A 26,349-nucleotide genomic window follows, 5' to 3' on the forward strand; every position below is an offset into this window, starting at 1 on the left:
TGTACTGGGGTGAATGTATGACATGGTTCTGCATTCTGTCCATCAATTGCTCTTTTTGCATATGTCACCTTGAGTGGGACGGGTATGCTCAGACGCGAGTCCTGTGCTCTCCATGCCACTGGAGTCAAGTTATCCTGGCTGAATGTCCAAAACCGGTCCTAGGATGCTTGTTTCCAGTCCAGGGAGGACCTGGCCTAGCAGTTCGGGCTGGACTGTTCCAATTGGGCGCAGGGTCAAGACTGATTTGCATATGGCTGGGTCCAAACTGGAATGACATGGGGAGAAAAAGAACGATGGATTTAGGCCCAGATCTCTGTACTGGGGTGAATGTATGACATTGTTCTGCATTTTGTCCATCAATTGTTCTTTTTGTATCCCATTGACTGGCATAAATGGACTTCATGGAATGGGCATCTAGCGGCGAGGATGATATCAATTACTTCTGGCATAGGATCAAATACATTCAACTGCAGCAGTTCAATCTCAATGCATGGAGATATGGATTGCATCGATTCGGGTTGAGAACCCTGCCCTGTTGCTGAGAAAGGAGGTCCTCTCAAAGTTGCAGCCTGATGAAAGAACAGGTGCTCATGCCCAGATGCTCCAGGTATCACACTCTTGATGTCCAATGACCATTTATTGATGTTTGGAAGGCATTCAAGGCCAAGAGAAGGGCGTATAATTATAGCAAGTAGATATGGCATTGGGCTTCCATTCAGGACCAGAGTCCTCTGAGCTACACCTCCCCAGATAACCTCCTCAACCCAGCAGTAACATATCTGCCACCAGCCTCAACTTTTGAATGGTATCCGAGAGTGTTCCTTGGTGCTGGGCACACTAGAACATCATTTTCTGTAGCAAAGCCCAGATATGCCACCTGGTGTAGTTGACAAGGAGAATGCAGAAGGCTTAAAGGCTAAGAAGCCTCGGAGCAGCCACAGGCCTGAGGCTGAAATATTGGGATCGTAGCCTGAATGTTCCAGGCATTTTTCAACGCAGGATGTGAACTGTAGTGTCTTCAGAATCACTCTAATGAAAGAAAGTCTCTGCAAAGGAGTCATGTCCGCCTTTGGCTTGTGAACTTCAACAATGTCAGAAGGTTTGAATTCATCTGGAGGTGGACTACGGATGACTATTGTGAGCCTACTTTCAATAACCAGTCATTGAGGCAGGGGAAAACTAGTACTCTGACTTTTGAATATGAGCTTCTGGCCTATGTTAAATTACAGGTAACAAATGTGGGACTACATGACAGGTATATGCAAGCACACATCCTGCAGGTGCTAAGGCACCACCCAGATGCTCAGGTTCAGGGCAGACAGGATCTATGTCAGCGTGATAACTTTGAATGTGTCCTTTCGCAGGAAGGTATTCTGAGGTTAAATATCTAAAATGGCTGAAGGCCCCTATCCTTCTTCGTAGTAAAAAAGGGGGAGTGGGGAACCCAATAAACCGTTGGAGGCCTGGGTAATTAGTATATCAATAAGTAAGAGTGTCTACAAGGGATTCTTTCTTCTACTTATTCATATAGTTTTTTCAGAAATCATCTGTAGTAAGCTCTGAGCAGTAGCTTACATTGAATTATATCGAAAAATGAATTACTTATTTTAATATAAACAGATCTATGAAGAACCGCAAAGGAAGGCATCTGCTAGACCATTTTTAGGACGGTAATTTTATATGTTGAATGATCCTAAGGAAGCTATGTAGGTGACTACAATAGTCAATTATTAGCTGTAGTCTGGTCTGATCACCGATCAGATCAATGTGTGCAGTGGATCAACTTAAGGAGCAGTGCCTGTTTTCGAACACTCAATGCAGTGATAGGCCACGTTTTAATACAACCTTTCGGTGGACCGTTGGAGGAGCGATTGCCCTAGTGTGGTTTGCATAGCCTCGAAATGATCTCAACGGACTAGACTACATCTAATAATCGACTATTGTAGTCATCTACGTAGCTTCCTTAGCGTCATTCAACATATGAAATTGACATCCTGAAGATGGTCTAGCAGATGCCTTCACCACATAGACCGATACTTCGACAACTGCACCCATTTTCTTTGTGATTTTTCGCCATAGGAATTGTTTTCTGTATGATTAGTTACAATTTCCTTATGTACATAGTGTATGGAATGCGTGACCACACAAGTGACAATGAGATAAAAGCGACAACCGAAAATCTATAAATCTCGGTCACTGTGTGTCTATATGTGCAATATTGTGTGTACCCAATTTCCCAGCATAAATTTGTGTTTTCAAGAAGTATACACCTGTTTGTGTTTTGTTCCTTTTCAGTTCTTCATCGATCTGTTAATGTTAAAATAAGTAATTCATTTTTCGATATAATTCAATATAAGCTACTGCTCAGAGCTTCCTATCCTCCTTCGGCACAAAGAGATAGCAAGATTAGCAACCCTCTCCTATTGCCAAGTGTAGAACTCTCTTGGCTGCTCCTTTAAAAAGTAAAACTTGCACCTCTTGTAACAGAATGAATGGGTGTTCCGCTGGGATTTGCTCTAATGTGTGGGAAAGATTTGGCGGAGCAGAAATAAAGGGTAGTGCATAGTCTTGTTGAAAGACTCATCAGTCGGACGTGAGGGATCACCATCCTGCAAGACAGTGCAGCCTTCCACAGGGTGGTTAACACCCCTAATTATTATTATCATTCTTAATTAACATTCATTAAGCACATAGGTACTCTTAGACATCCCAGCGCTAGCAGTAGAACAGGGGGGCAGGTTTGATGGCTCACAAAATGGTATTCTGGAACAGTCAGGTTTCAAGATGCTTTCCGAATGGGAGATTGTGAGTCTCTGAGCGCAAGTGCAGGGGAAGGGTGTTCCAAAGTCTGGCTATATTGTAGATAAAGGAACTTCGCCCACTCCTCATCCTTCAGATTTTAGGGACTGCGGCCAAAACTTAGGTTAGCATAGCGTAGGAGTTTCCTGGGATGGTAAAAAGTGATAAGAGAACTATTGATAGAAGGGCCTTTCTCCAAAGAGTCTTCAGAGGAATTTAAATGTTATTTTCTCTGGGATGGGCAGCCAGTGTAAGGTCTTCGGACCTGTCTTAGTCGATTGAGTTCTAGGAATGCCAATCAGTAACCAAGCAGAACAGTTCTGAACAACTTGAAGTTGCCTTGTTGTGGATTTAGGTGCTCCCACATACAGGGAGTTACCGTAGTCCAGGCATGAGAGAACCAGAGTCTGGACCATAATTCTCCTGGCCTCCACAGGAAGGAGGGGTAGAACTTTCGGCAGCATTCTAAGAATACCATAGCAGGCTGCTCTCAGTTCCACTGCTTGTTGGTCAAATTTGAGTAATTTGTTGAGCCAAATGCCTAGGCTTTGAATCTTGGACTTAGAGGTTGGGGTAGGTTCAAGGCAGGTTGGCCATGCATGTGTAAGGTCAATGTAAGGCGAGTTGCCCAGGAGCATTATTTTGTTTTTTTCTCCATTGAGATTGAGACATGAGTGTTGCATCCAAGTTGCCACCTTCTCCATACAGGATTCCAGATCAGAGGGAGAATTCTGAGGATGGTTAAGGGATACTACCAACAGAGTATCATTCGCATATGTGACACTTTTAATCCCACATGGCAAGATAATATCAGCAAGCTGTCTCATGCACACGTTAAATAGAGTAGAGCTCAGCGAGAAGCCTTGAGGTACTCCATAAATGAGAGATAGACACCTTGAAGTTTTTTCTCCCGCAAAGACCTGGAAGGTTCTACCATTTAGGTAGGATCGAAGCCAGGTAATGGCTCCACCTGACACACTGGCAGTCCTAAGTCTATTAGGAAGAATATCAAAATTAACTATCAAATGCGGAGCTAAGGTCAAGGAGGATGATGGCTACTGCTCCTGCTTGGTCAATATTTTTTGGGGGATTTATTTATAATTTTATATAGAGCAAACATGACCCATGGGTATCAGAGCGCTTCACAATTACATGTTGTAAATCATTTATAATACAGCAGGTGTAGCAGTAGTAATATACATATGTTTCCAGTGCATACCTTTTGTATCAGTTTCAACAATAACAAGATTAGGATTAGTTTGGGGTGCAATAGGTATACCAGTAGTATTATACATAGGATTCCAGTGTGTACCTTTCCTATCTGTTACAACAATAACACCAGTAGGATCCATTAATTTTAGTAGTGTACAACGTAAGGTGCCATTTTAGCTAACTGTTGAGTTTATCCTTACATACGTCATTGTCCTGTTAAGGTAAACACCTATATCAGATCTAATTGGCATAACTCCTTGACCCTTGGTGCAGGCTGTTTTGGTGTCTTTGTGATCTTTCTTGTGTAGGATGCATCCAAATCTAACAGAACTATGCAGTGCTTGTGTCCAGGTGATTGAAAACCTGGCCACAATATTTATGAGTAAAACATGCTAGGCAGGCATAAGACAAGCATAGCATGAATGCTTGTGTCCAGGTGATTGAAAACCTGGCCACCATAATTATGAGTAAAATATGCTAGGCAGGCATAAGACAAGCATAGCATGCAAATAGATTTAAATCTGATAAACAAGATTTAATGAGCTGATAATTAGGTGTGCTTAATCTCCCCTATTTTACGTAATAATTGTGCCAAATTGAGATTTAAAGCACCCAAAGACAAAATGACATTTGAATCAATAGCAAATATCACAGAAAACAGAGCATTGACTAAGGCATACACAATGGAAGAAGCAAATGAGATTTATAATTTAATTCAAGAAACAAAGGCATTTGATGCCCAAAGTGGTTCAATTCCACAGCAACTCAACCAACTGGAGTTTTTATCCAGAAGAGAACTTAATGAACAACTTCATGCTGCAACTCTCATCCAATACCACAAAGTCAAACAGATCCCTTGTGGTTTACGTTTAGCAATAAAACCAATGTTATTCAGACTGCAACACAACCATTTATTCATGGACAAATGGTTCGCCATACTAAATAAATGTTCTCTGGATCTGATCTTGCTGTTAATCGAAGAATTATCAAAAACAATACATGATTTGGAGGAAGATATCCATAACACTCGGAGAGACTCATCACAACGAATGGAGGAAGGCCCATAGAAACAATTTCTTGATGATTTAAACATTAAACTGGTTAAGTACGGTAAAGAATTACAGGAGACAAAACTGAGAAAGTTCAAACGTGACACCAAAGATTACGAACTAAACGAGGCATATGCGTGGGCCGAGGTATATGCCCAAAAACGTTTCAGCAGGAGGAATACGAACGCATCTTCGGAAGAGAGCATGGCCTCAGACAAAGCTATTGACACAGCAAGGCCACCTTTGAAGACCTTTTCAAGAACAGATAATAGAACTATTAACTTGGAAACCAATGAGAACACGCAAGCAAGCTCTTCATAAGTGTCTTTTTTAGATCAGGCCCAAGATTCAGGGCAACCTCCAGATACAATTCTAGAGAAACAAGACTCAACTTTAAAAAAAGAGGAGAGGAAAAGGAAAAAGAGAAAGGGAAGAAAGGCTTAAGGAGTCAAACCAAAGTCTCATAATTAACATCTCTTCTAAGACTTTGACCAAACCACAGGAATCTTTTCTAAATAAAGGAATATCTTTTGTTCCCAGTTATAACAATACACGTTTGGAAAATGAAGTGGCATTTTTTGATTTATGAGAACATTGCAACTCCGGAATTTTTTTTACCAACGTAATTCCAAAAACTACTGAATCAACAATCACACAGTTCAAACCCAAAAGTACATTCATGGCTCCGGTATCTCATAAAATCCTGGATACTTTTGAAATTTTGAAAGGATCTTGGAAAGTTGAATTATGCGAAAGCCAAAAGAATGTACAGAAATTTCAGTAGAGCAGAATACAGCATTTTACATAGTTTAGCCACAGACAAAGAGGTAATTTTTCAAAAAGGAGACAAAGGCGGAGGCCTAGTAATGATGGACAGAGTTATATATGAGAACAAGGTCAATGAAAAACACAGATATCTATGGAAGATTAGAGAATGATCCCACTTTTGAAATATCTAACCACCCGAAAAACATCCTATTAATGGCAGTGGAACTCAACTATATTGATGAAACAACTAAACAATACTTGACAATTTGCTATCCTCAAAGACCAAAGATATACATGCTCCCCAAGATACACAAAAATCTGTCTTACCCCTACGTGAAGACCCATAGTATCAGGGTGTGGTTCAATCTTTGAAAATCCTGGAAGATATATAGATGCTCACCTTCAACCAATTGTAAAAAAATGGAAATCCTACGTAGAAGACACTACTGATTTGTTAAGGAAATTACTACTATTGCCAGAGGAAGGCAGATAGAATTGGATCTTTTGCACCATAGATGTGGTTGCATTATATACGTCAATCAACCGTGCACAAGGGATTGAGGCAGTAGAATGGGCGTTATTGAGAGAAACTGATTTGGATATCCCTAAATACTGTGTAATAGAACACTTGGAGTTCTGTTTGAAACACAGTTACTTTGAATGGAACAAACATTTCTACATACAGCTCAATGGAACATCAATGGGGTGTGCTGGGCCCCTATACACGCCAATACCTTTATGGCAAGATTTGAGCATGAACATATTTTAACTAATCCTACATGGATGGAAGGTTTAGTTTTCTTTTGTTATTTCATAGATGACATTTTTCTGATTTGGAAGAACACAGGAGATGCCTTGACAGAGAACATAAGCATACTGAATGAACATGATTCAAGGATTAAATTCACCCATACTATCAAAAAAAGTGGATTGGCTTTCCCAGACGTCTGGGTTGAAATCAATTAGAAGAACAAGATCTGTACACGATTATATAAAAAATCTACAGACCGGAACAATTCATTACTTTTTCAAAGCTTTCATCCATCTACATTAATCAGAAACTTCCCATATTCACAATTTCTCAGAACAAGATGCATCACTTCAGAAACACTCACTTGTGAAGAAATGATCACCACACAAGAAAAAAATTACACGGAAAGAGGATATCCGACAGATTTGCTAATGGAACATAAAAGAAGAGCAATGTCACAGGCAATAGAGAATTTATCAAAAAAACAATCTAAACATGAGGAGAAAAAGATTGTATTTGTATCTTATTATTTAACAGTATCATGTCAGATCAAAAGAATTATTCACAAACAATGGGAATCGCTAGATGAAGATTTTCATGGACTAATCCGCAGAAAACCCGTATTTGCTTTTACACGAGGTAAGAATCTAAAAGAAATCTTATCCAAAGATAAACCTACTAAACAAATGAAGACCGGAGGAACTGTAAAATTTCATAATGGCGGATTAAATTGACCCAATCGACGGATTGCAACTCCTCAAATGTAGCATACATAATTAAATGTCCTTGTGGCCTACTATATGTAGGAAAAACAGCAAGGAAGATGAAAATTCGACTATCCGAACATAAAGGCACCATCAGGAATAAGAATCAGAACTCTAGTGAAGCCACACATTGGGAAGAACATCGACTTACCATTGCCCAATTGAGATTTCAGATAATAGAGCAAACTCCCAAACGAGAGGGTATGGATAACACAAAGAGACTTTTGCAGAGAGAAGCCTTTTGGATTCAAAAATTGAATTCACTCATACCCACAGGTCTCAATGACAAATTTGAGATGGCCTGCTTTTTACAAACACCAAAAATCAAAAAGGTAATAAATAAAACAATGTATACATAGGTAACTGCAAATAGGAAAGTCACTCAATAATGCAGATAATTCATTGAGCTCTAATTAAAATAAAACCGATGGGTACAAAAATAAAGGATGTTAAGACATAGTATAAGATGCCAATGCATCTAAAATGCGACTGATACCATATACATACAGGGTGTTGACTGACTGACTGAGGCAGATCTGGTGTTAACATATGATGTTTTAAGCAGCCGTTTTTAACGTTGATGGTTCGTACGAGATACCATAGGGGATTATTGTAATAATAATGTGTAAAATGAATTACACATGATTTAGACAAGGAGGCTCGGGCTCTCGACTAATTCACACAAACTTTATTGACATCACAGCAATGAAATAGAGAATTACACTTTCAAAGATGGCGCCCCAAAAATGTACTCTCGAGTGTAGTCTCGCAGGATCCTGGCTCCGACTACACACATATTCAACGCCGGCATAGGAGAAGGTCGAAATTATTACGACTTCGAATCGACACATCGATATACCAGAACACCTAGGTAAGGAAAAGTGCCAGAGGACGTTGCATAGTTTTCTATTGGTATTGGTTTTTCATCAGGGTAACTGGAGTCTCTGTATTTAACAGATACGGCTGGTAACTCCTAAGCGTTATGCCTTGCTGTGAGGACTGATGAACATCAGTAAGAGGTATGGTTCGGCCTCATGATTAGGAAATGAGAGCAAATAGTGAGTTTCATACCCTGAGCAATTGTAATTCAAACTTTTTATATACAGATTGAATGTGATAGGCGTGACGGTTTCGGAGATTTCATACCATTGCTGTTTTAGGAGTATGCTGTGAGTGAACATTTGTTCGAGGTTTTAGCGGCTCATGTGGTTTGTGACAGTTTGTTTAAGACCTTTAGTTCCGATGTTTGCACCAAACAGATGAATTGGATTAGGATTAGTCACTATGATTATGTAAGACTCCTCCTGCATGAGATATTGATCTGGACACACTGATAAAGTTGACATAATGATGTACATTGAATGACAGTATTGAGCATATGTAGCTGATATTGTGTTTTATTGACCGGTGTTGTCCCTGACGAAGGGACATTTTGTCCCGAAATGCATTGGGTGAAGATTCACAAGCATTCATATATCGGCTGTTTATTTGTGAAATGCTTTGTAACTGGTTGTCAAATTTAAATGTAAACTGAAATGAGTATATTTTGATGATTATTTAGCGCAAATAGTATGAGATTAAATACTGTTGAACAGTTTATTCAAACATGGTTTGGTTTTTTAAATAAATGAAGTATATCATTCAAGCTGTGCATGCTAGTGTCCAGGTGTTTGAAAACTTGGCCACAATAATTATTGTGCCTAGCAGTTAACCACATTGCTGATGATGATCAATCGTTGCTTAGGGTAGGAATTTGCTCATTAGGAAGATCTTTGCTTCACTCTTGAAGGTTGACATGTTTGGAATTTTTCTAATGTTTGGAGGGAGTGAGCTCCAGATTCTGGGGGCAGCTTTGGAGAATGCTCTGTCATACGTTTTCTTCTTCTGAAAGATGGGACGTTTCAGCAAAAGGTCTCTGGCATTTCGGAATGGTCTGCCTCCACCGGATAATTCAATTTTCTGAGCTAAGTACATTGGCGTTTTGTGGGTAATACATGCCGGTTTAAGTTGAAATATGGCTTCATATGGTAGCCAGTTTAATGCCTTTAAATGTGGGGAAATGTGGTTGTATTTTCTTGAACCTGTAATGAGTCTTGCAGCTGCATTGAGACAGGCTTTTAGTGGTGCTGTTGAGATTTTAGGTAGACCTGTTAATGTTGTACAGCCATATTCAATCCTTGATATGATTAAGGACTGTACTGCCAATTTGAGGCCTGACAGGGTAATGAGTGGTATCACTTTTTTAAGGTAGTTCAGGTGAAAACGAGCAATTTTGGCATTGATTTGATGTGGGCTTTCATGTCTAGGTTCTTAGCAAGTGTTATTCCTAGTGATTTGGTCAAGTAAACTAGGATAGGGGTGCAGTTAGCTCCGTGATCAGTTTGGTCCATTCCTTCACATCTGAGGAGCTTTTTGGATGGGATTCTTCGACTACGGCAAGAAGTGCGGTTTCTGTTCCATGTTGAGGACGAAAACCGGTCTGAGAGTAATGCAGAAGACTATGGGTGTCTAAGAAGTCGGAAAGAATTGAATTTGCATACTTTTCCAACACCTTACAGACCATAGGCATCAAGGAAATAGGACAATAGTTACCCAAGACATGAGGGTTTAAGCTTAGCTTTTTCCATAAAGCTTACACCATGGCATGTTTCCAAGGGGATGGAACTTGGCCAGTGGTGATAGAGAGATGTATCACGTCCAGAATAACAGGAAGAACAACATTTTTACCTTGGTGCAAGAAGTGTGGAGGAACCGGGTCGAGGGGTAACCCAACTTTATTTGAACACAAATTCCTGATAAAGTATCCAGGTCCAAGATTTGGAAATTCCTCCAGTGTGTGCTTAATGTGGTCTAGGGGCCTATTCATGACGGAAAGAGCGCTAGGACATGGAGAACCAGGGAACGCGTTGTATATATCTTGAATTTTTCCATGGAAATATACCCCAAGTTTGTTGCAGAGATCAGAGGATACAACAGTAGAGTTACCAGGGGAAGGGAGCTCTAAGAGGTTCTTCGCAATGCAGAAGATTTCCCTGTAGGTGCTGACTGCTGAGTTAATTTTTTCTTCATAGTAAAGCACCTGGGCTTTTTTAATTTCAGATTGGTAAAGTTTTATGGACTGTCTATATTTCAGTTTACTAAACTCATTGTAGTTCTTCCTCCATTTCCTCTCCATCTGTTTACAGGCCTGTTTAAGTGACCGGAGCTTTGGCGAGTACCACAGAGAGATGTTCTCTTTCACCCTGGAGTAGCTTGCTAATGGCAGCCAAAAGTTGGGAGTTGCCAGAGGGGGGAAGGGACTGAGAGGACTGGTGCCATGGTTGACCTACATGTTGCATTCACTATTAATGCCCCCAACCTCAAAAGGAATGGGGCGATTTTGGCAGTGGCTGAGGCGACTTATGGTGTTTATTTGCCAGTCCCATAGAGATGCCCTGAAATTTCCTAAATGGGTGAGGAAACTGTTTGACGTGAGTCAACAGACCCAGGGAGCATGCTGTGGCGCTCCTCTCTTTGAAATGATCCAAGGCAAATTAGGCTTTCTCACTGAACAAACATGAACCATTGAAAAGCATATCCGTAAGTGGGGTCTGTACTTCTCCAGAAAATCCTGTGAAGAGCATCCATGCATGATGGTGGAGAATCACATTTGTACCAACTGCCTGTAACAGACAATCAGTAGTATCAAGACCAGCATGCATCATTTTTTTTGCCGCATAATGGCCATCCTGAATTGTTATACCAGTGAGGCCCTAAGGTCTTCGAGGACCATCAACAATGTCTCAGAGGCCATGCCCCAGAAGGCATGCATATAGGGGCGTAATAAGCATATTGCAATCACTGATTTCAAGGCTAGGCTAGCCAGAAAGGACATTTGTTTTCTAAATGCCTGATTCTACTTAGATTCTCTATCCAGAGAATTTTTGGGGAATGAATTTGGGTTAATCTTGCTCTTGAAGCTTAAACAACCAGACCCTCAGTGGAAGGATGTTTGGTGAGAAATTCAGGATTACTAGGCACCGGTCTGTTTTGTCTGGCCACCTGCCTATTCACTGGTGGGCAAGAACTGGGCTTCGACTAAGTACCCATGACGGTATCAGTGAGGGCCTCATTAAAAAGGAGCAAGGGCTAAGATGTGGCTGGGCCAGGCAGTAAGATTTCTGTAAGAACCTTAGTCTTAGTCGTATTAGTCTTCAAGACCACAGCTGCTCATTGGACTACTACTGCTAATGGTGCACTCTCTTTCCTTGGTTGTCCAAGTGGGGGATTAAACAGTGGTTGCAAATCCATTTAAAAGTTATCATCATAATGAGGTAGTAGATTATCCCCATCCCTACCATCATCGTCTCTGAGTGGTGGTAAGCTTTGGTGAGAATCACAACCAAAAAGACTGAGGTGCCTCTGATGGCATATCCACCCTAAGAGAGGCACTGAATCAGAGGCATGCTGTATTACTACCCATTGCACTTTACAAATTTTATAGTGCGACATCAGTCAGGATTGGGCTGAAGCTGGTCCAGGGTTATACTTCAGAATCAGCATCAGATTCTCCTGTGGCGGTGTTACCACTGACCTCCTAGTTCCTTGCTGCAGGAAGGAGATGTTTTATATTGTGTGTCTCCTAGTTCCTTGCTGCTCAGCCTGTGTGAATGTGATGTAATAGTATGTTCATGAGTGCATGGTTGGTTGAGTGGTCAGTTGGAACGAGTGGGGCTAGGCAGCAGGATGCTGCTCCCGGTGGGGCCTATACCATCTTACCTGTAACTGAATAAACCTGCATATTCTTCACTATTGGCTACTGGAATGATTACCTACAGGACCCTACTTCATTTACAAAAGTCAGCAATGTCTGTTCTCTACAGTCGCTGAATTTTTGGAAAGCCTGTAGTGTTAGGAGGGGACATTTTGCCCAGCACCTTGCATTTTGTTAAATTTTTAGGAGTAGATGGAAGGGCGATGAATTTGGGAGGGGAAGGCCAAATCCCAGGCGGAAGGTGCAGAAAGAAAGGAACCGATTCATCATGCAGATGGCAGCCTCATTCTATCACTTCCAGGGGGGTATGGAGTCATGGCACAGACACAAGGCAGCACATAGCTACAAATAAAAGCGTTGCTGGAGAACATTTTTCTGATTCCGTCTGGCACCTGGGGAGTATTCTATGGTGAGGAATCTGCAGTTAGAAGTATGCATCAGAATGTTGTTTTAGTCCATATATTTGAAAATTGTCCATATAATGTAAACTTTGGACCTATTTTTTTTATACAACTTCTTTTGAGGAGAAACTCTCTATTTGCCCTGCAGAGTATCAGAATTTCTCGCTATGCTTGTTCGCTCAATGCAGTTTGGGGCTGGTATTGAACAAAAATCATTCAGAGCTGCTTTGGGTTCCTAGTTCTCCTCTGTTTCCTGGAAGGCTAATATTTACTGCATCTCTGTATGTGAAATGGTCCCCGTCATTTCAGTTTGACACCTGCCTGTGGGCAATAATACTAAGCCCTTTGGATCCCTTAAAATAAAAGAATAGTGATCAGGCCTCAGCAACCTTTCCTCCACCGTTCTTAATGATTAATGATGCTTTCTGTAGATATCTCTAGGTACTGGCATCAGTCACAGCCAGAATATAAGACCCTCTTACAGGCCTCATGATCAGTGAAACTAAGGAATGCTCTTCTCCACACCACCTTGTTTTTACTGCATCAATTGATTGAAAATTCAAGCTACCTTAGCCAATGACTGAGGATTTCGTTGGTATGACCCTAATAGGCTCTCAATGTTGGTGATCATGACAACTGAAGCAAAACTTCATTTGGTTCCCCCCCCCCCCCCCCCCCCCCGATGAGTTGCTTTCACAGCTTGCATTCCCTCTATTTAGCAAGAACATGGTTTGGAAACCAAGAACCTTACCAATTTTGTAAGGACCTTTGGGGTTGTCTTTTTTGCATTCCTTCACTCTTGCAAACATAGTTCAACTTTATGTTGTACTACCGGGTTGTCACACAGAACTACCAGACCTAGAGAGTCTTTTTATGCAGATGTTCTGTCATGTGAACCAGAAATTGACCAAAAACAGAGGCTGCCATATTGGATCTTGTCTTCCTATGATTTTTACAGTACAGGCAGGTGCTATCTTGGAAGAGAATTGATACTCGATGTTTTGTTGTTCACTGTTGCATCTTCTGATCAGACACCACAAAGTACCATGCCAACTCCAGATGCAACAGCTGCCAGATTCCCCATATATGTGCAAGGAAACCCACCTTGTCTACTTAATAAGCAACAAAGAGCTCTTGATGGGACCTGGTATGACTCTAGGCCACGGTGTGCACTGATACTCTAGTACCACCTAAAGCCAAGTGTAGACTGAGGTTCACTGGGCAGGATTCACTTGTTCACTGTTCACACATCAGGATAGGCCGTGAAGTGATAACACCTTTTATTTATTTTGAATCATATGGGTTTAAAAGTCCTAGGCAAGTATGTCTGCAGTATAGGCTACCCTTTGTACAGTACTTCCCAATTAAACAGAACAGGTTGAAGTGTCACTTCCTTTTAGCATTCCAGGAATTGCATAACAACATTTCCCCATGCAAAGAACTACAGACATGAAATTAATGTGAGGAAAACTCCTTTATTCATGGAGTTACAAGTGTGAGTGTTGCTGTACTCCCGCAAGGACAGAATAGACAGCACAGTGTGATTGGTCCAGTTGCCGGATCTCTGCGAGGAAATATCGAGACCCAGAATGTCATAAAGAAAGATTGCAAGGCAGACGTGAAATTCAAGAGCTATATGTGATGAGAAAAAAACCTGAAGGAGAATGGAAAGTAAACAAATAACATGCATGGAATAGGCTTGGTATGAATGCATGCACATATGACAATAGCCATGATAAATGTACAGAATCAAAAGGCAAAGGAAGCCAGCCTGTATCCCATTATGTGCTGGTAGTGCTTCTCCTCTCCTGGAGCAAGACTCATATTGTCATGTGAGAGTAGCTAATGACCCAATTACTTACTGGGGAAGGGCAGTGACCTCTTGCAGTTTTTAGTGCAGCTCCATAACACCATCTCCTTTTCGGAGCAAAGCCGAGATGCCAAACCGGAGTACTCAACCACTCGATTGTCAGAGGATGGCTCCGGAGCCATGGTCTCCACATCACATCGGAACACCACAGGCTGTTAGCATGCTATGCTTGCAGGCTTCCACCTCTCCAACAGAGAACACTGACAGAGCAACAGCTTCTTAGACAATGCCTCACAAGTCTGAGGGACAAAGTGTGGTGAGGGATTTGATGCCTCCTGTCCAGTCTCCAGAAATCTCACACAGGATTGGGCTATCTGTGACACCTACCTCTAGGACTTCTATGCTGGTTCTTGCTCTGCTGTCATTATGAGGGACAAGACTTACCCTGGATACACGATCGAGCACTCACCCAGTGCCCAACCAATTACGGGGTGGGAGGCTCTAATGGTGGCCTGCAAGCTTCACCCACTTACAGTTGTCTTGCCGGTGCGGCATAGCCCGCCAGGTGCATTAGAGTAACTTCTGACCAACTGTTAGTATTCTGCAGAGGTCCTTGCCCGACCTCATGGGATCCTTTACGAAAAAAATCAGGGTGAACAGCACCTACCTCACTTGAGGTGTCATCTCACTCCTGACTCCAGACCCAAACTCTTCACATTTCATATACCCCAGATATTCAGCAACCTGGCCAATCACTCCATTGCACCAAGTACATTGGCAGTCAGGCCGTGCCTAGTCTGACTTCCCTTCTACTTCCAGAGGAGAGCTATTAATCATCCTGTTCCTACTATGCTTCATAAAGTTTCGGCACCCCTTTCACATCCACGCCCCTAACAACAATATGCAAGGCCATGACCCATCAGCGCATTTACGTATTCACTTATTCTTTAGTGGAGGTGTCCTGCCATTGTTTGTGATTTAAAGTGCTATACAAATTGTTTGGCACTTACTGGATTTATATTTATGGCATTTTGAAAAGGATAAATGGGATGAAAATGTAATGTCTGTGTATATTTTAACTAAAAGAGTAGTGAAGTGCCATCAGATGCCACATTCGCTTTTTGGCCCGATATTTGGCAATCTGTTGTGACTGTTTACACAACCAGATATTGCAACACTGGCCTACAATCTAAGGTATTTCCAAGTGGCAGCATTCTTATTAACACCATGGGCTCATGAAAACACGTGCTGTTGTATGAAAAGGACACAGCTATTCTGTACGATTTTCGCCTCGGTAAAAAATAGTGAAAACTTGCCCTCAGCCAATAGGTTACAATGGTTTACATAAAAGTGCAGTTCACTGAAATAAAGGAAGTCAAGACCTACAGGTATTCAGGGGATGTGACACGTTCATTAATTTATTCATTCATTTCATTGATAAGAAAGTAAACTTTCGACATCTATGCTACGTGTTTGCATATTAAACATGGCATATAGTTCCTTTAAAGGCACACTGCTGAACAAATAGTAATGGACTTGTGAGTGGTAAAGAAATGTATCACACACAGACCTTTTCATAAGTTCTTAAAGTTTTGATGTTTGAAGATGTGTTATGGAATGTTAAGACAACATATACAATGTTGCTAAGGAAATAAGATAATTTCGATTACATTTTTTATTTAGTCTATAGTTAGACTATATTCACAGTGAGTTATAGTCAAATTGTGATAACGCGCCTACAAATTAAGATAAACTATAAAGTGAATGATTACATAGCATTTTGTTGAAAGAAGACATGAAGACAGAAAGTATGACTTAAATCATGTTTACGGAACATTCTTTGCAGTAGATTTTTGGCTTCTCTATTAGACAAAGTTGATGTTAATAATGGTATCTCGAGACAATCATGTTCTTCTGTATTGTACTTTAGCTAATCACAATAAAACAACATGTGTGACTTATTGTGAAGAAGTTTATATTTCTGTCATCTCGTGTGCTACGTTTCCATAAGGTACAGTAAATTACAGCAATACATGAGTTAATTAAATTCATACACATTATGAGGATATTTCAAAGAACATTACTCATGGCTCTACATGAGAACATGCGGTGATTATGAACATTATTTTCAAGATAATTCCAGTTTCCGTTGCACATTATGTATAATAGTGAATAGTGTATGCTAAGAGTCCAAAGGTGGGCCCATAAGCTGAACAGCTGTACAACATATTGCTTACCATATCATAGAATGTTTTGCATGTGCATACACTATTAGCCTATGTCTGAATGGTATATTTTTAAACTTTCCATACTATGGAAATATACTTTGAGGTCTTGCCCTCTATGTTTAGTAAAACAGCTTACACCAAATTGTTCTGATACAACCATTATATTAGCTGTTTTCTACATTATTGCTAATGCTAATATTATTTGCTCATTTTTAAAATCTAATTATAAAGACACAAGTATACAAAGGACACAAATGTCTATCCATGATTAGTAATAGAACAGAAGTTGGCATTAAGACTTGTGTCAAAGTTCTTAGCTTATGTCACTCTTTCCTTAATACTGCAATGACGCTTAAGAATGGAGACAGTCGCTCTAACAAACCATGACATTTGCTGAGTTCAATAAACATCGTGCCTTAAAGCTTATATTTATTTTCTGACCAACCTTCTAGAAGGGTAGATCTCACCACAATTGCAACTCAGACGAAAGATCATTCATTAAGGAACACTCAGACCTTCATTCTACTGAAAATTTGAGTAAATTTTGACATGCTCTCACCTTAATAGTAAACACGTTAGCCTTCTTTCTTTTCAGAATATTGTGGCAAAAAAGCTAAATATTGATAGTGTGTGCCATTGTAAATGGCACATTGGGTAAATCGTTGAACATATTCTTGGATTAAGCCATGTATTGTAAATAATTTAACAGATATCACTGCTTTTTTTTAGAACTGGCATCAAGAGAGACTATGCAGACTGTGATATTTCTGTTTCAGGGTTAGATTACAAGTGCAACATATACTTTTTCTAGGCAGGTTTAAGTGCAATAGATTGATACTTTGTGAATTAATTGAGACATTAATTCTATTGAAATTTGCATAGCTTGTGGTGTAATCATTTTAGCAAAATGTCACATATGAAATATTGTATAATGTCTCTTTGGAATACCTTGTGAATTATTGCTATTAACAGTGTTGATATTTTATAAAAAAAATAAAAATCAATAATAGTTTTTCAATCAAATTAAGATTTAACTAACAGATCACATATGATTTGTGCAGATAATGTAAATTAAAATATGTTTAAATGATCAAATAATATTAAATCTCTGGAGCATCTAATTCATAACTTTATAATATTTTTTTTTAATTGTCGATTGTGCTATTTGATTTGCCTTTTCCAGCACTTATTGTAAAGCAATCATTAAGAAAATAGAGCATATTATTAGAGAAATTTATCAAAAAACAACATAGATCGATTATACACTCTAAAATTGCTTCTGCTTGTCTTTTACATAATTGTTTTCATTAAAATTATTTTTCACATATTTGTTGACACATCTGTCATTGCAGTGTACAAATATATAAGGGCATAGCTATAGACAATTTGATTTCTATTAACAGACATTTCTTTAAAACAGTAACAATGTGATCTGTAGAGGTAGGCAATGCAATACTATTTACTAAGACTTTTTTCAGGCAAATAAAAATTATACTGAGTCTAATACACTCCTTGCCTGATAAGGTGCATGATGATGTTGCTGTCATTTCCAATCCCAGGTCCGCACTTCTTTTCATTTTGTCAGTACATTTGCGAAGAAATAAATTCCAGTTAACACTAAAGTGGTGCACTTTCACATGACAGCATCTACATTGGTGCAGTTTGTTTAGAGTTTCAAAAGATGCTGTAAATACAGTGAAGTCAGATGATTTTTCAGCACCTCCTCTTCCCGTTTTCGACAATAAGACATGCGACCGAGGAGAATCTTTGGAAAGTGTTACCCGGTGGGAAGAAGTGTAGTACAGGACACCGTCAAGCAGTGTTCATCTTTCTAAAATTAAGTACACCATATTTAGGTGGTTTCATCCCATGCTTAGGGGACCCTGAAGAAAACTGGAACTTCAAAAAGACTAGCTGAATAGTTCAGTAATAAAGTTCCTCCATCGAACACCTGAGCAGTATTACTATCCATCCATCTGTAGTCTTCACCAGGTAGATATATGTCTCGCTGTACTTGCCCTTGTTCTGTAATGGGTGCAATAAGCACCTGCAGAGAAACAATTTAGAAATTGAATTTACCAAACAATAAAGTCCATTAAAAAACAATCATAAATAAGAACAGCAAAACAAAAACAAACACATCTTCAAGTAAACAGGAACACAATACCATAATATCACATATTTATTTAATGTAATTGAGCATATGAATATGCACTGCTTTATGTAAACAGGGTACCAATAGTAATAAACTTCTGACTGGGGTAGAGCCAATAAAATTGCATTATGTTTTTCAAAAAATAATGGACTAAAATTCTCAAAACAAGAATCTATATATCCTTTTGAAAAGAATTGGGCTATAACTTAAAACCCCATTACAGTATAACCTAATAGGCACTTTACATTTATATTGTTAAAATGTTTCTCATGACATGTCTAAAATATTTCCCTTAATATCATTCTGATAAGATTTAGATCCCACAGGATGTATGCTTTCAAAATTCCCCTATTACGCTTTGTTCTTTGGGAAAACGTAGCAAATGTTCTGGTCAGTTACATCATTGTGACTAAAAAATAGTGTTCACAACAGTCAACAACTATCTTTGAATCAACCAAACAGTAAAAGGAAAAGAACAACATTTAAAGATGCAGGTAATGGTCTTAGTAATCACTCGAGAACCCCGTAACAGTTTCTGGACCACCTTTTTTATAGCTTCTTTGAGTAATTCTTGTTGGCAGTGCACAAGATGACATCTTTGTATCAGGAATACAGATATGTGAAAACTATTTTTTCTCAAACTATTGTCTCAAATTCACATATGGTAAGAAGGGGTAACAAACCAGTCTCTACTGATGGCGTAGAAGAGTGAGACACAAGGAATTTGCAGAAAGTTGTTGTAGGACCAAGTCAGAGGATATGAAACAATATTGAACAATTGCAGAATTAGCATTGCATTTGGTTTACTTAGATTTCTAGACTTCATTTAGAGAAGTGGGAGTATACATGATCTTCATTGGCCAGTCAAAGATAAATAGGTTATTGGTCATAATTCAGTCAGAAAGTGAGGCACTACGTTTAAAGACCGCACTAACAGAACATTTTTCAGATTGTAGCAATCAGAGATGGGACTGATGCCCTTTATTTCCTGGAGACTATGAAGCATTTGGAATTAAACCACTGCCCATTTCTTGACTACTGGAGGAGAATTGTGCATGCAAGAAGGTAGTTAGACTGCCCTCGTAGTATACGTTTGGGTGGAATTAATATTTTATGAGCTAGCTTAGATTTGTAGTACAAACACTGCTTTTCATTCAAGGCAGGTTGTTTCCCTTTGAAAAATGCCTACATTTAAAAGTTTTGATGGACTGTGATAGCCAATGCTGAATCTTTGGAGTTTTTGGCAAATCTCTTCTTTCTATTGAGGAGAACATAGACTTTCCATCAAATTGCAGATTTCTAACTTTTTCCTTACTTTGTTATGTAGTAACAAATTGTACATCTAAGCACCTCTATATGTGTGTGAACACGATTGGCTGCATACTTTAATATGCTGGGGACCCTGGAAGCAGCACATGAAATTTGGACAGAAGTGACCCCAAAGAGTTGAGAAGAGAAAGCACATTAGCAAACAGTCACTTCAAATTCAAGGACAAATCAAGACACAGATACAACACTCTAGCTCACAGTGAGCCTTGAGGATACTAACATGACTCCAGAACAATTATTTCCAGTAAAATATAACAGCTGAACGTATTGCCTTGACTGGGGAGAAATAAACGATTGAACAAAGAGTCAGGCAGGTGATCTAGGGTAGCTGAGTCGTGGTGCATGACTCTACCAGAAGATCATGATGGTCCAGATGGGAGAAATAGAGGTAGAGAAGTCCTCCCCTCAAGTGAGACATGAAAACCAAGCTCTCTCTAAGACTGAAAAGAAGAATCTCAAAAGAACAAGTTACATATCTTCAGTAAGGCTTTTTTAATGGATGCTTGTAGTATCTGGATTCTCACTCTAGTATTTGTCTCAAGAACCTGTCTCAAAGCTCCAGCTTATAATGTGTGACCAAGCAGGCAAAATGGCTCTCCTTGTGGACTTGATTATTGAGACAGTAGTCCCCGGTGGAACTTTAAACTATTTTGTTACTTTTGAAGTCCCTTCTACCATCCATCAAAGAGAAGTCGTTTCAGATCATGATGAACAACACAACTGCCAAGTGATACTGCAACAAGCTGGGTATAGTGTTGTTGGTGCTGTTCCAGGAGGTGCTCTCAGTCTGGAGGTGGATGGACCTCCAAGGGATACTGCTGATGGTTAATCATTTGCAAACAGAACAGTTGATGGACAGAATGCAGAACTTTGTATGCCCTAAGTTGGCAGGGTATGCTCCGACGTGGGTCCCTTGCTCACTTTGCCACTGGATTCAAGCTAGCCTGGCTGATGACGGCTGTTTAGCCAGAAACGGGTCCCAGGATGCTTGTTTCCGGTCCAGGGAAGACATGGCTTGGCAGTTCGGGCTGGACTGTTCCCATGAGGCACAGGGTCAGACTGATTTGCATATGGCCATGTCTGAACTGGGGTGGCAGAGTGAGCTAAAGAATCATGATGGATTAAACCCAGATCAGTTGACTGGGGGTGAGTGTTTGATTTGCTCAAACGCTCCGTCTATCATCCCCTTTAGTATTGCTTTGTTCGCCCTAAGTGTGGCAGGGTATGCTCAGACGTGAGTCCCTTGCTCACTTGGCCACTGGATTCAAGATAGCCTGGCTGATGAGGATTATGAATCCGAAACCGGTCCCAGGATGCTTGTTTCCGGTCCAGGGAAGACATGGCTTGGCAGTTTTGGCTGGACTGTTCCCATGAGGCACAGGGTCAGACTGATTTGCATATCCATGTCTGAACTGGGGTGGCCGAGTGAGCTAAAGAACGGTGATGGATTAAACCCAGATCAGTTGACTGGGGGTGAGTGTTCGTATTGTCAACGCTCCGTCCATCACCACCTTTGGTTTTTCTTTGTTCGCCCTAAGTTTGCAGGGTATGCCCAGACGTGGGTCCCTTGCTCAATTTGCCACTGGATTCAAGCTAGCCTGGCTGATGAGGGCTCATTAGCTAGAAACCGGTCCCAGGTTTCCCTGGTGAGAGCAGGCAGTGTATTATTTCTGAGCTGTCGATAGAGACAGGTCACTGCTTTAAAAGTCCCGGAGGCTAACACCACATATTGGCATCTTCCCGATGTGGGCGGTTCCGAGAGCACCCCATATTTTTTTATCGCTTTCGTAAGGGCGGTGTATAGAAAGAAAACGCCTCTGGATATTCATATTGTTCTCTGAAGCCATGAAACAGGAGTAAGGTTCCATCCTCATATAACATGCCTATGGTGGTCCCCCCCCCCCGACTCTGCCCAGGTCCCCACCCCTCTCCAGCTCCCTCCATGGGGGGGTCCCATACAAATGGTAATCAGAATCTCCAGGGCATATGTTTTTTTAATTTTAGCTCTCTGGTGGAATCTAATCCAACACCTGCTTACTACCTTGACTTTGTTATTTTCATCCCCTCTGCAGGGAGGTAGGTGGAGCACTATATTTGACAGTATCGTCAAAATGGGGACTGCATCATTTGGTTGGTCTACCCCTCTCACGTTCCCTGCGACCCATTTCGTGAGCCGCTGCAGTTGCGTTGCAAGATAGTAGTATTCAAAATTTGGAAGTGCAAGGCCTCCTGCGCTTTTTGGTCTCATTAATGTATCCCACGCTACTCTGCGTCTACCTGAACCCCATATAAAGGCGATCACTAGCGACCTAAGATAGCCAAACATTCCTACTGGGACCCAGACCGGCAGGGCTCTGAATAGATACAACAATCACGGGAGTGTCACCATTTTCAACATGGATATCCCCATATCTGATAAGGGTAGTGTGCCCCAAAAGGCAAATGAAACCTTCGCTCCCCTGATTGCGTTGACTATATTTCTTTTTGTTATATTCCATATAGGTACTATAATATAGACCTTGGTAAACTTGTTACCCTTCACCTATATTCTCTCCCTACATTACACTTGTCGCGATTTACAAGGACTGAACTTTTACCTAGATATTACATTGCATTCAGAACGCTGGTTTTCCCTAGTTCGAAATCCCATACATTAGGCAAGAGGGTTCTTGAAAGCACAGCAGGACTGCCATCTTCTGTATAAAATCTATGTACAAAGTTCAGGCCCGACGTCCTCCTTATGCCGACACAGTCATGCAGCAAGTTAGGACCCCTGGGGAGACCTATGGGTATGAAGAATGAAGAAAGACATTTGTACAGCGCACGTTCACCAGCGGCTTCTTGGCGCTTTGGGACTGACTGACAGTGCCAGCAGAGCAGGAGGATTTTAGTCAAATGCCTGTGCAAACAGCCACGTCTTCAGGGCTCTCCTGAACACCTGGTAGGAGGAGATGTGGCGAAGGTCAGGGGGAAGGGAGTTCCACAGGCAGGGAGCTTGTGAGGCAAATCTGAGCCCCCCAAGCCTTTTACGCTTAAACGTGCAGGTGGAAAGGAGATTAAGGCCAGCCGAACGAAGTGTTTGGGAAGGGGTGTATCGATGGAGTAAAGCGCCAATGAAGGAGGGGCCTTGATTAGTGAGGGCAAGGTAGGTGGTGCAAGCCACCTTGAAAAGACTGCGCTGGACTCCCGGGAGCAAGTGTAGACTTTTCAGGAGCGGTTTCACAGAGCAAGACTTTGGCTGCCGGAATATCAATCTGGCAGCCTGGTTTTGGGCGAGTTGGAGTTGGTGGGACTGGTAAAGAGGAATCCCAATATAAAGGGAATGCGCATAATCTATGCGAGACACTACTAAGCCCAGTACGATGTGGACCAGGGCATCGTGGGTAAGGAATCTTCCTGATGCGGCGCAGATGGAAAAAGCAGGCCGACATGACAGATTTAATTTGATGTTTCATGGACAGATCCTTACTGATGGTAACTCCAAGACTCTTAACCGAACTCGCTGGGCAAGGTGCTCCACCCAGCGAGAGCGGCCAGAAGCTGGGATTCCATGGGTTGTTCGAGGGTCCAGTGAGCACTAGCTCAGTCTTGTCTGGGTTGAGCTTAAGCTGGTTCGCACTCATCCAGCTGCTGTTGAACAACATAGTGCTTTGAAAGTTTTCTGTTGAGGAGGGGGAGGTATCAATGTCGAAGATGAGCTGCATGTCATCTGCATAATTGAAAATGACCACTGGTTTCTCTCTGAGTTTAGCAATCAGCGGAAGGATGTAAAGATTAAATAATAGGGGAGAAAGGGAAGAGCCTTGGGGGACCCCGCAAGCAAGGTCCTTCGTGTCGGCCATGAAGGAACCGAGGCGAACAGCTTGCTTGCGGTCTTTCAGAAAAGAGGTGAGCCACCTGAGCGGAGTACCCCTAATGCCGGCGTTCTCAATCCGCTGAATAAGAATGGAATGGTCAATGGTATCGAAAGCCGCTGACAAATCAAGGAGCACCAGGGCCTGGGAGATGTTCCGATCCGCTCCCTTTCTGAGTTCATCATGGACAGCCACCATGACAGCCTCCGTAGAGTGCTGAGGTCTGAATCCTGCCTGGTGTTGGTCCAGAAACTTGGAACTCTCAATGAAAGAGCCAAGACAGCTGGAGACATGGGCCTCCAGCAGTTTCCCCTGAACACCCCTTGTTGTAAATATAGGGTATATACATATACATCACATCTTGCTAAGATAGGAAGAGGAGACCGAGACTTCCTGGTCGACACACTGACCAAAGACGCTGTGGCTCCTGCATGCAGAAACTTCAGCTCCCAGTGGTCTGAAAACATCCCTTGTGGGGTGTCCAACTCGAGACCAGGACCGGGTCACACAGTCTCACTTAAGGTAATGGGGTTGCCTAGATCCTAGAGGAATTCTTGCCTTAACACCTACACCCATGCTAGGTACATTTAGGTACATCTAGATAGAGAGGCATTATAGGAGTATCTTTTATTATCATGTGTTTTATCAACTTGAATGCATTTATGATTTTAGTAAGGTGGTAGAATTATACCATCCTTTTACTCTCTTAGTACTGTTAATTATTTATATCCTATACTGTCTAACGGTTGTTGCAGCACATCTATTTTACACCAGAATAACAACTGTTCATTAAATGATTGTTGAAAACGCCCAGCTTGTTTTATTCGGTCTATCTCTCTGAGAGAAACTAAGTAAGCACGAGTGACTGAACGAAAGGCAGTACATTGTTTCCACGATCCTGAGGGATCAGGGTTGTCATGTTCTAAGGTTGCCAGAAACTATACTCTCCTTGGTAAGAGGAGATTATAGTGGCACTGTGAGCTAGCTGATACAGAAAGGCTAACATACCCTGTGGGGGTGATCAGAGATCATCTGACACCAATCCTACATTTTATGTTGTCTAAACATGCAGATATATTAGGAACTACACGACATGGCGCCGCCAACGCTGGTTGGGTACTTATTTAATAGTAGAATCTGAGTAGTTCAGTCGTGCTATTCTCAGAGATCCCCATTCACAAAACACCAGAAACGTCTGGAGTGGATAGGTTAAATTTCACCACAGGTGAGTAGGCAAACATCCTATTTATTGGCTGTTGGTTAATCATGCTTGAAGGACACTAAAATTCCTAAAATTGTCCAAAACACCTTATCTTAGTTTGTGTTCTATACACAATGACTAACCAGGTCATAGACCCACTATAGAAAGCACTGCCCCTCTCAGAAGACGAGGAAGATGCAAAGGCAATACAGATTGCAGCACATTTTAGAAATACAGTCACCCTGAAACTGCTTGCGCATGGTCTAACACCTAGGGGTGGCATAAAAGCTTTCGTGATTGAGGCACACAAATCATACAGAACAGAGGTATTTTATCTGTGCCTTACATTCCCAGCAGCAAATGCAAGAACAAAAACATTTCACTTCTACACAGAAGGTGATGCACCATCGGAATATTGTCCGTTTGAGGACATTGAGGTTCCGCTTATATACCAGGAACACTTATACTGGTTTGAAAGCTACCTACCCCATATAAGAAGAAGAGTAAGACTCGGTCTGCTCGGAAGAGAAGGAGCGACATAACCAATTAAAACAATGCCAGGACCAGACGTACTCATATTTCACAAAGAATTATAAAACTTAACAGAAACATGACGCAATACGTCATGAGGACATTTACAGTCCAGCCAACAATGGCAACAACAAATACAACTAAAGTTTAAAACACAACAACTAAAATTACACCACAAACGTTACATGTAGTAATGGGTAAAATGCCTGCAAAACGTGAACAAATGCCATTCTGGATAGCTCGAAAATAACACAGCTAGAAGCAGTATTTCCAAATACTAGCCCTTATAAAAAGCACAGAATGCTAACAATCTGCTTGCCCATGGGGATCACACCACAACTAGAGGACTGTACCTCGTGGAGTACAGTTTCCGCTGCCATATATACCAGAACTCATGGTATCCCTTCATTAGCCGTAGTACCAGACGTATTAAGACAAATACAAAATGAGTACAGAGCAGAGCCTGCTCTGAATCTAGGGAAGAAGTTACTAGGAAACTATGCCCAGGTATCAGCAATAATACTGGCAAACATTAAAGGGGAAGCAGCATAAGTGGTCATCCGCCAATGGAGTTCAGTCCTTTGCAACAGGAGCAGGACACTACCCAAATAATTGAAACTGTTTATGTAGAATTAGGCAGGGACAGTTTGGGTAGGAAAGCGTTAAAACCACAACTCATGGGTAATCCCAAGAAGGAGACTTTCAAGCAGAAACCTATCTCTTCTAAAAAGCTAAATATTAAAG

At 41.1% G+C, this 26,349-nt stretch overlaps 1 protein-coding gene across 1 annotated transcript in view; it reads right to left on the minus strand.

Moving 5' to 3' along the window:
* Positions 1–16,261: 16,261 nt before the first annotated feature.
* LOC144823941 (SITS-binding protein-like) overlaps positions 16,262–26,349 on the minus strand; it is a 1,005,701-nt gene continuing 995,613 nt past the window's right edge. Inside the window, exon 10 of the mRNA XM_078682887.1 lies at positions 16,262–18,582. Within this exon, the coding sequence (XP_078539013.1) occupies positions 18,409–18,582 (174 nt within the window). The 3' untranslated portion in view covers positions 16,262–18,408. The remainder of the gene's footprint in view (positions 18,583–26,349) is intronic.

The sequence above is a fragment of the Lissotriton helveticus genome, chromosome 3_1, assembly GCF_964261635.1.
Source record: "Lissotriton helveticus chromosome 3_1, aLisHel1.1, whole genome shotgun sequence".
Lineage (NCBI taxonomy): Eukaryota > Metazoa > Chordata > Amphibia > Caudata > Salamandridae > Lissotriton > Lissotriton helveticus.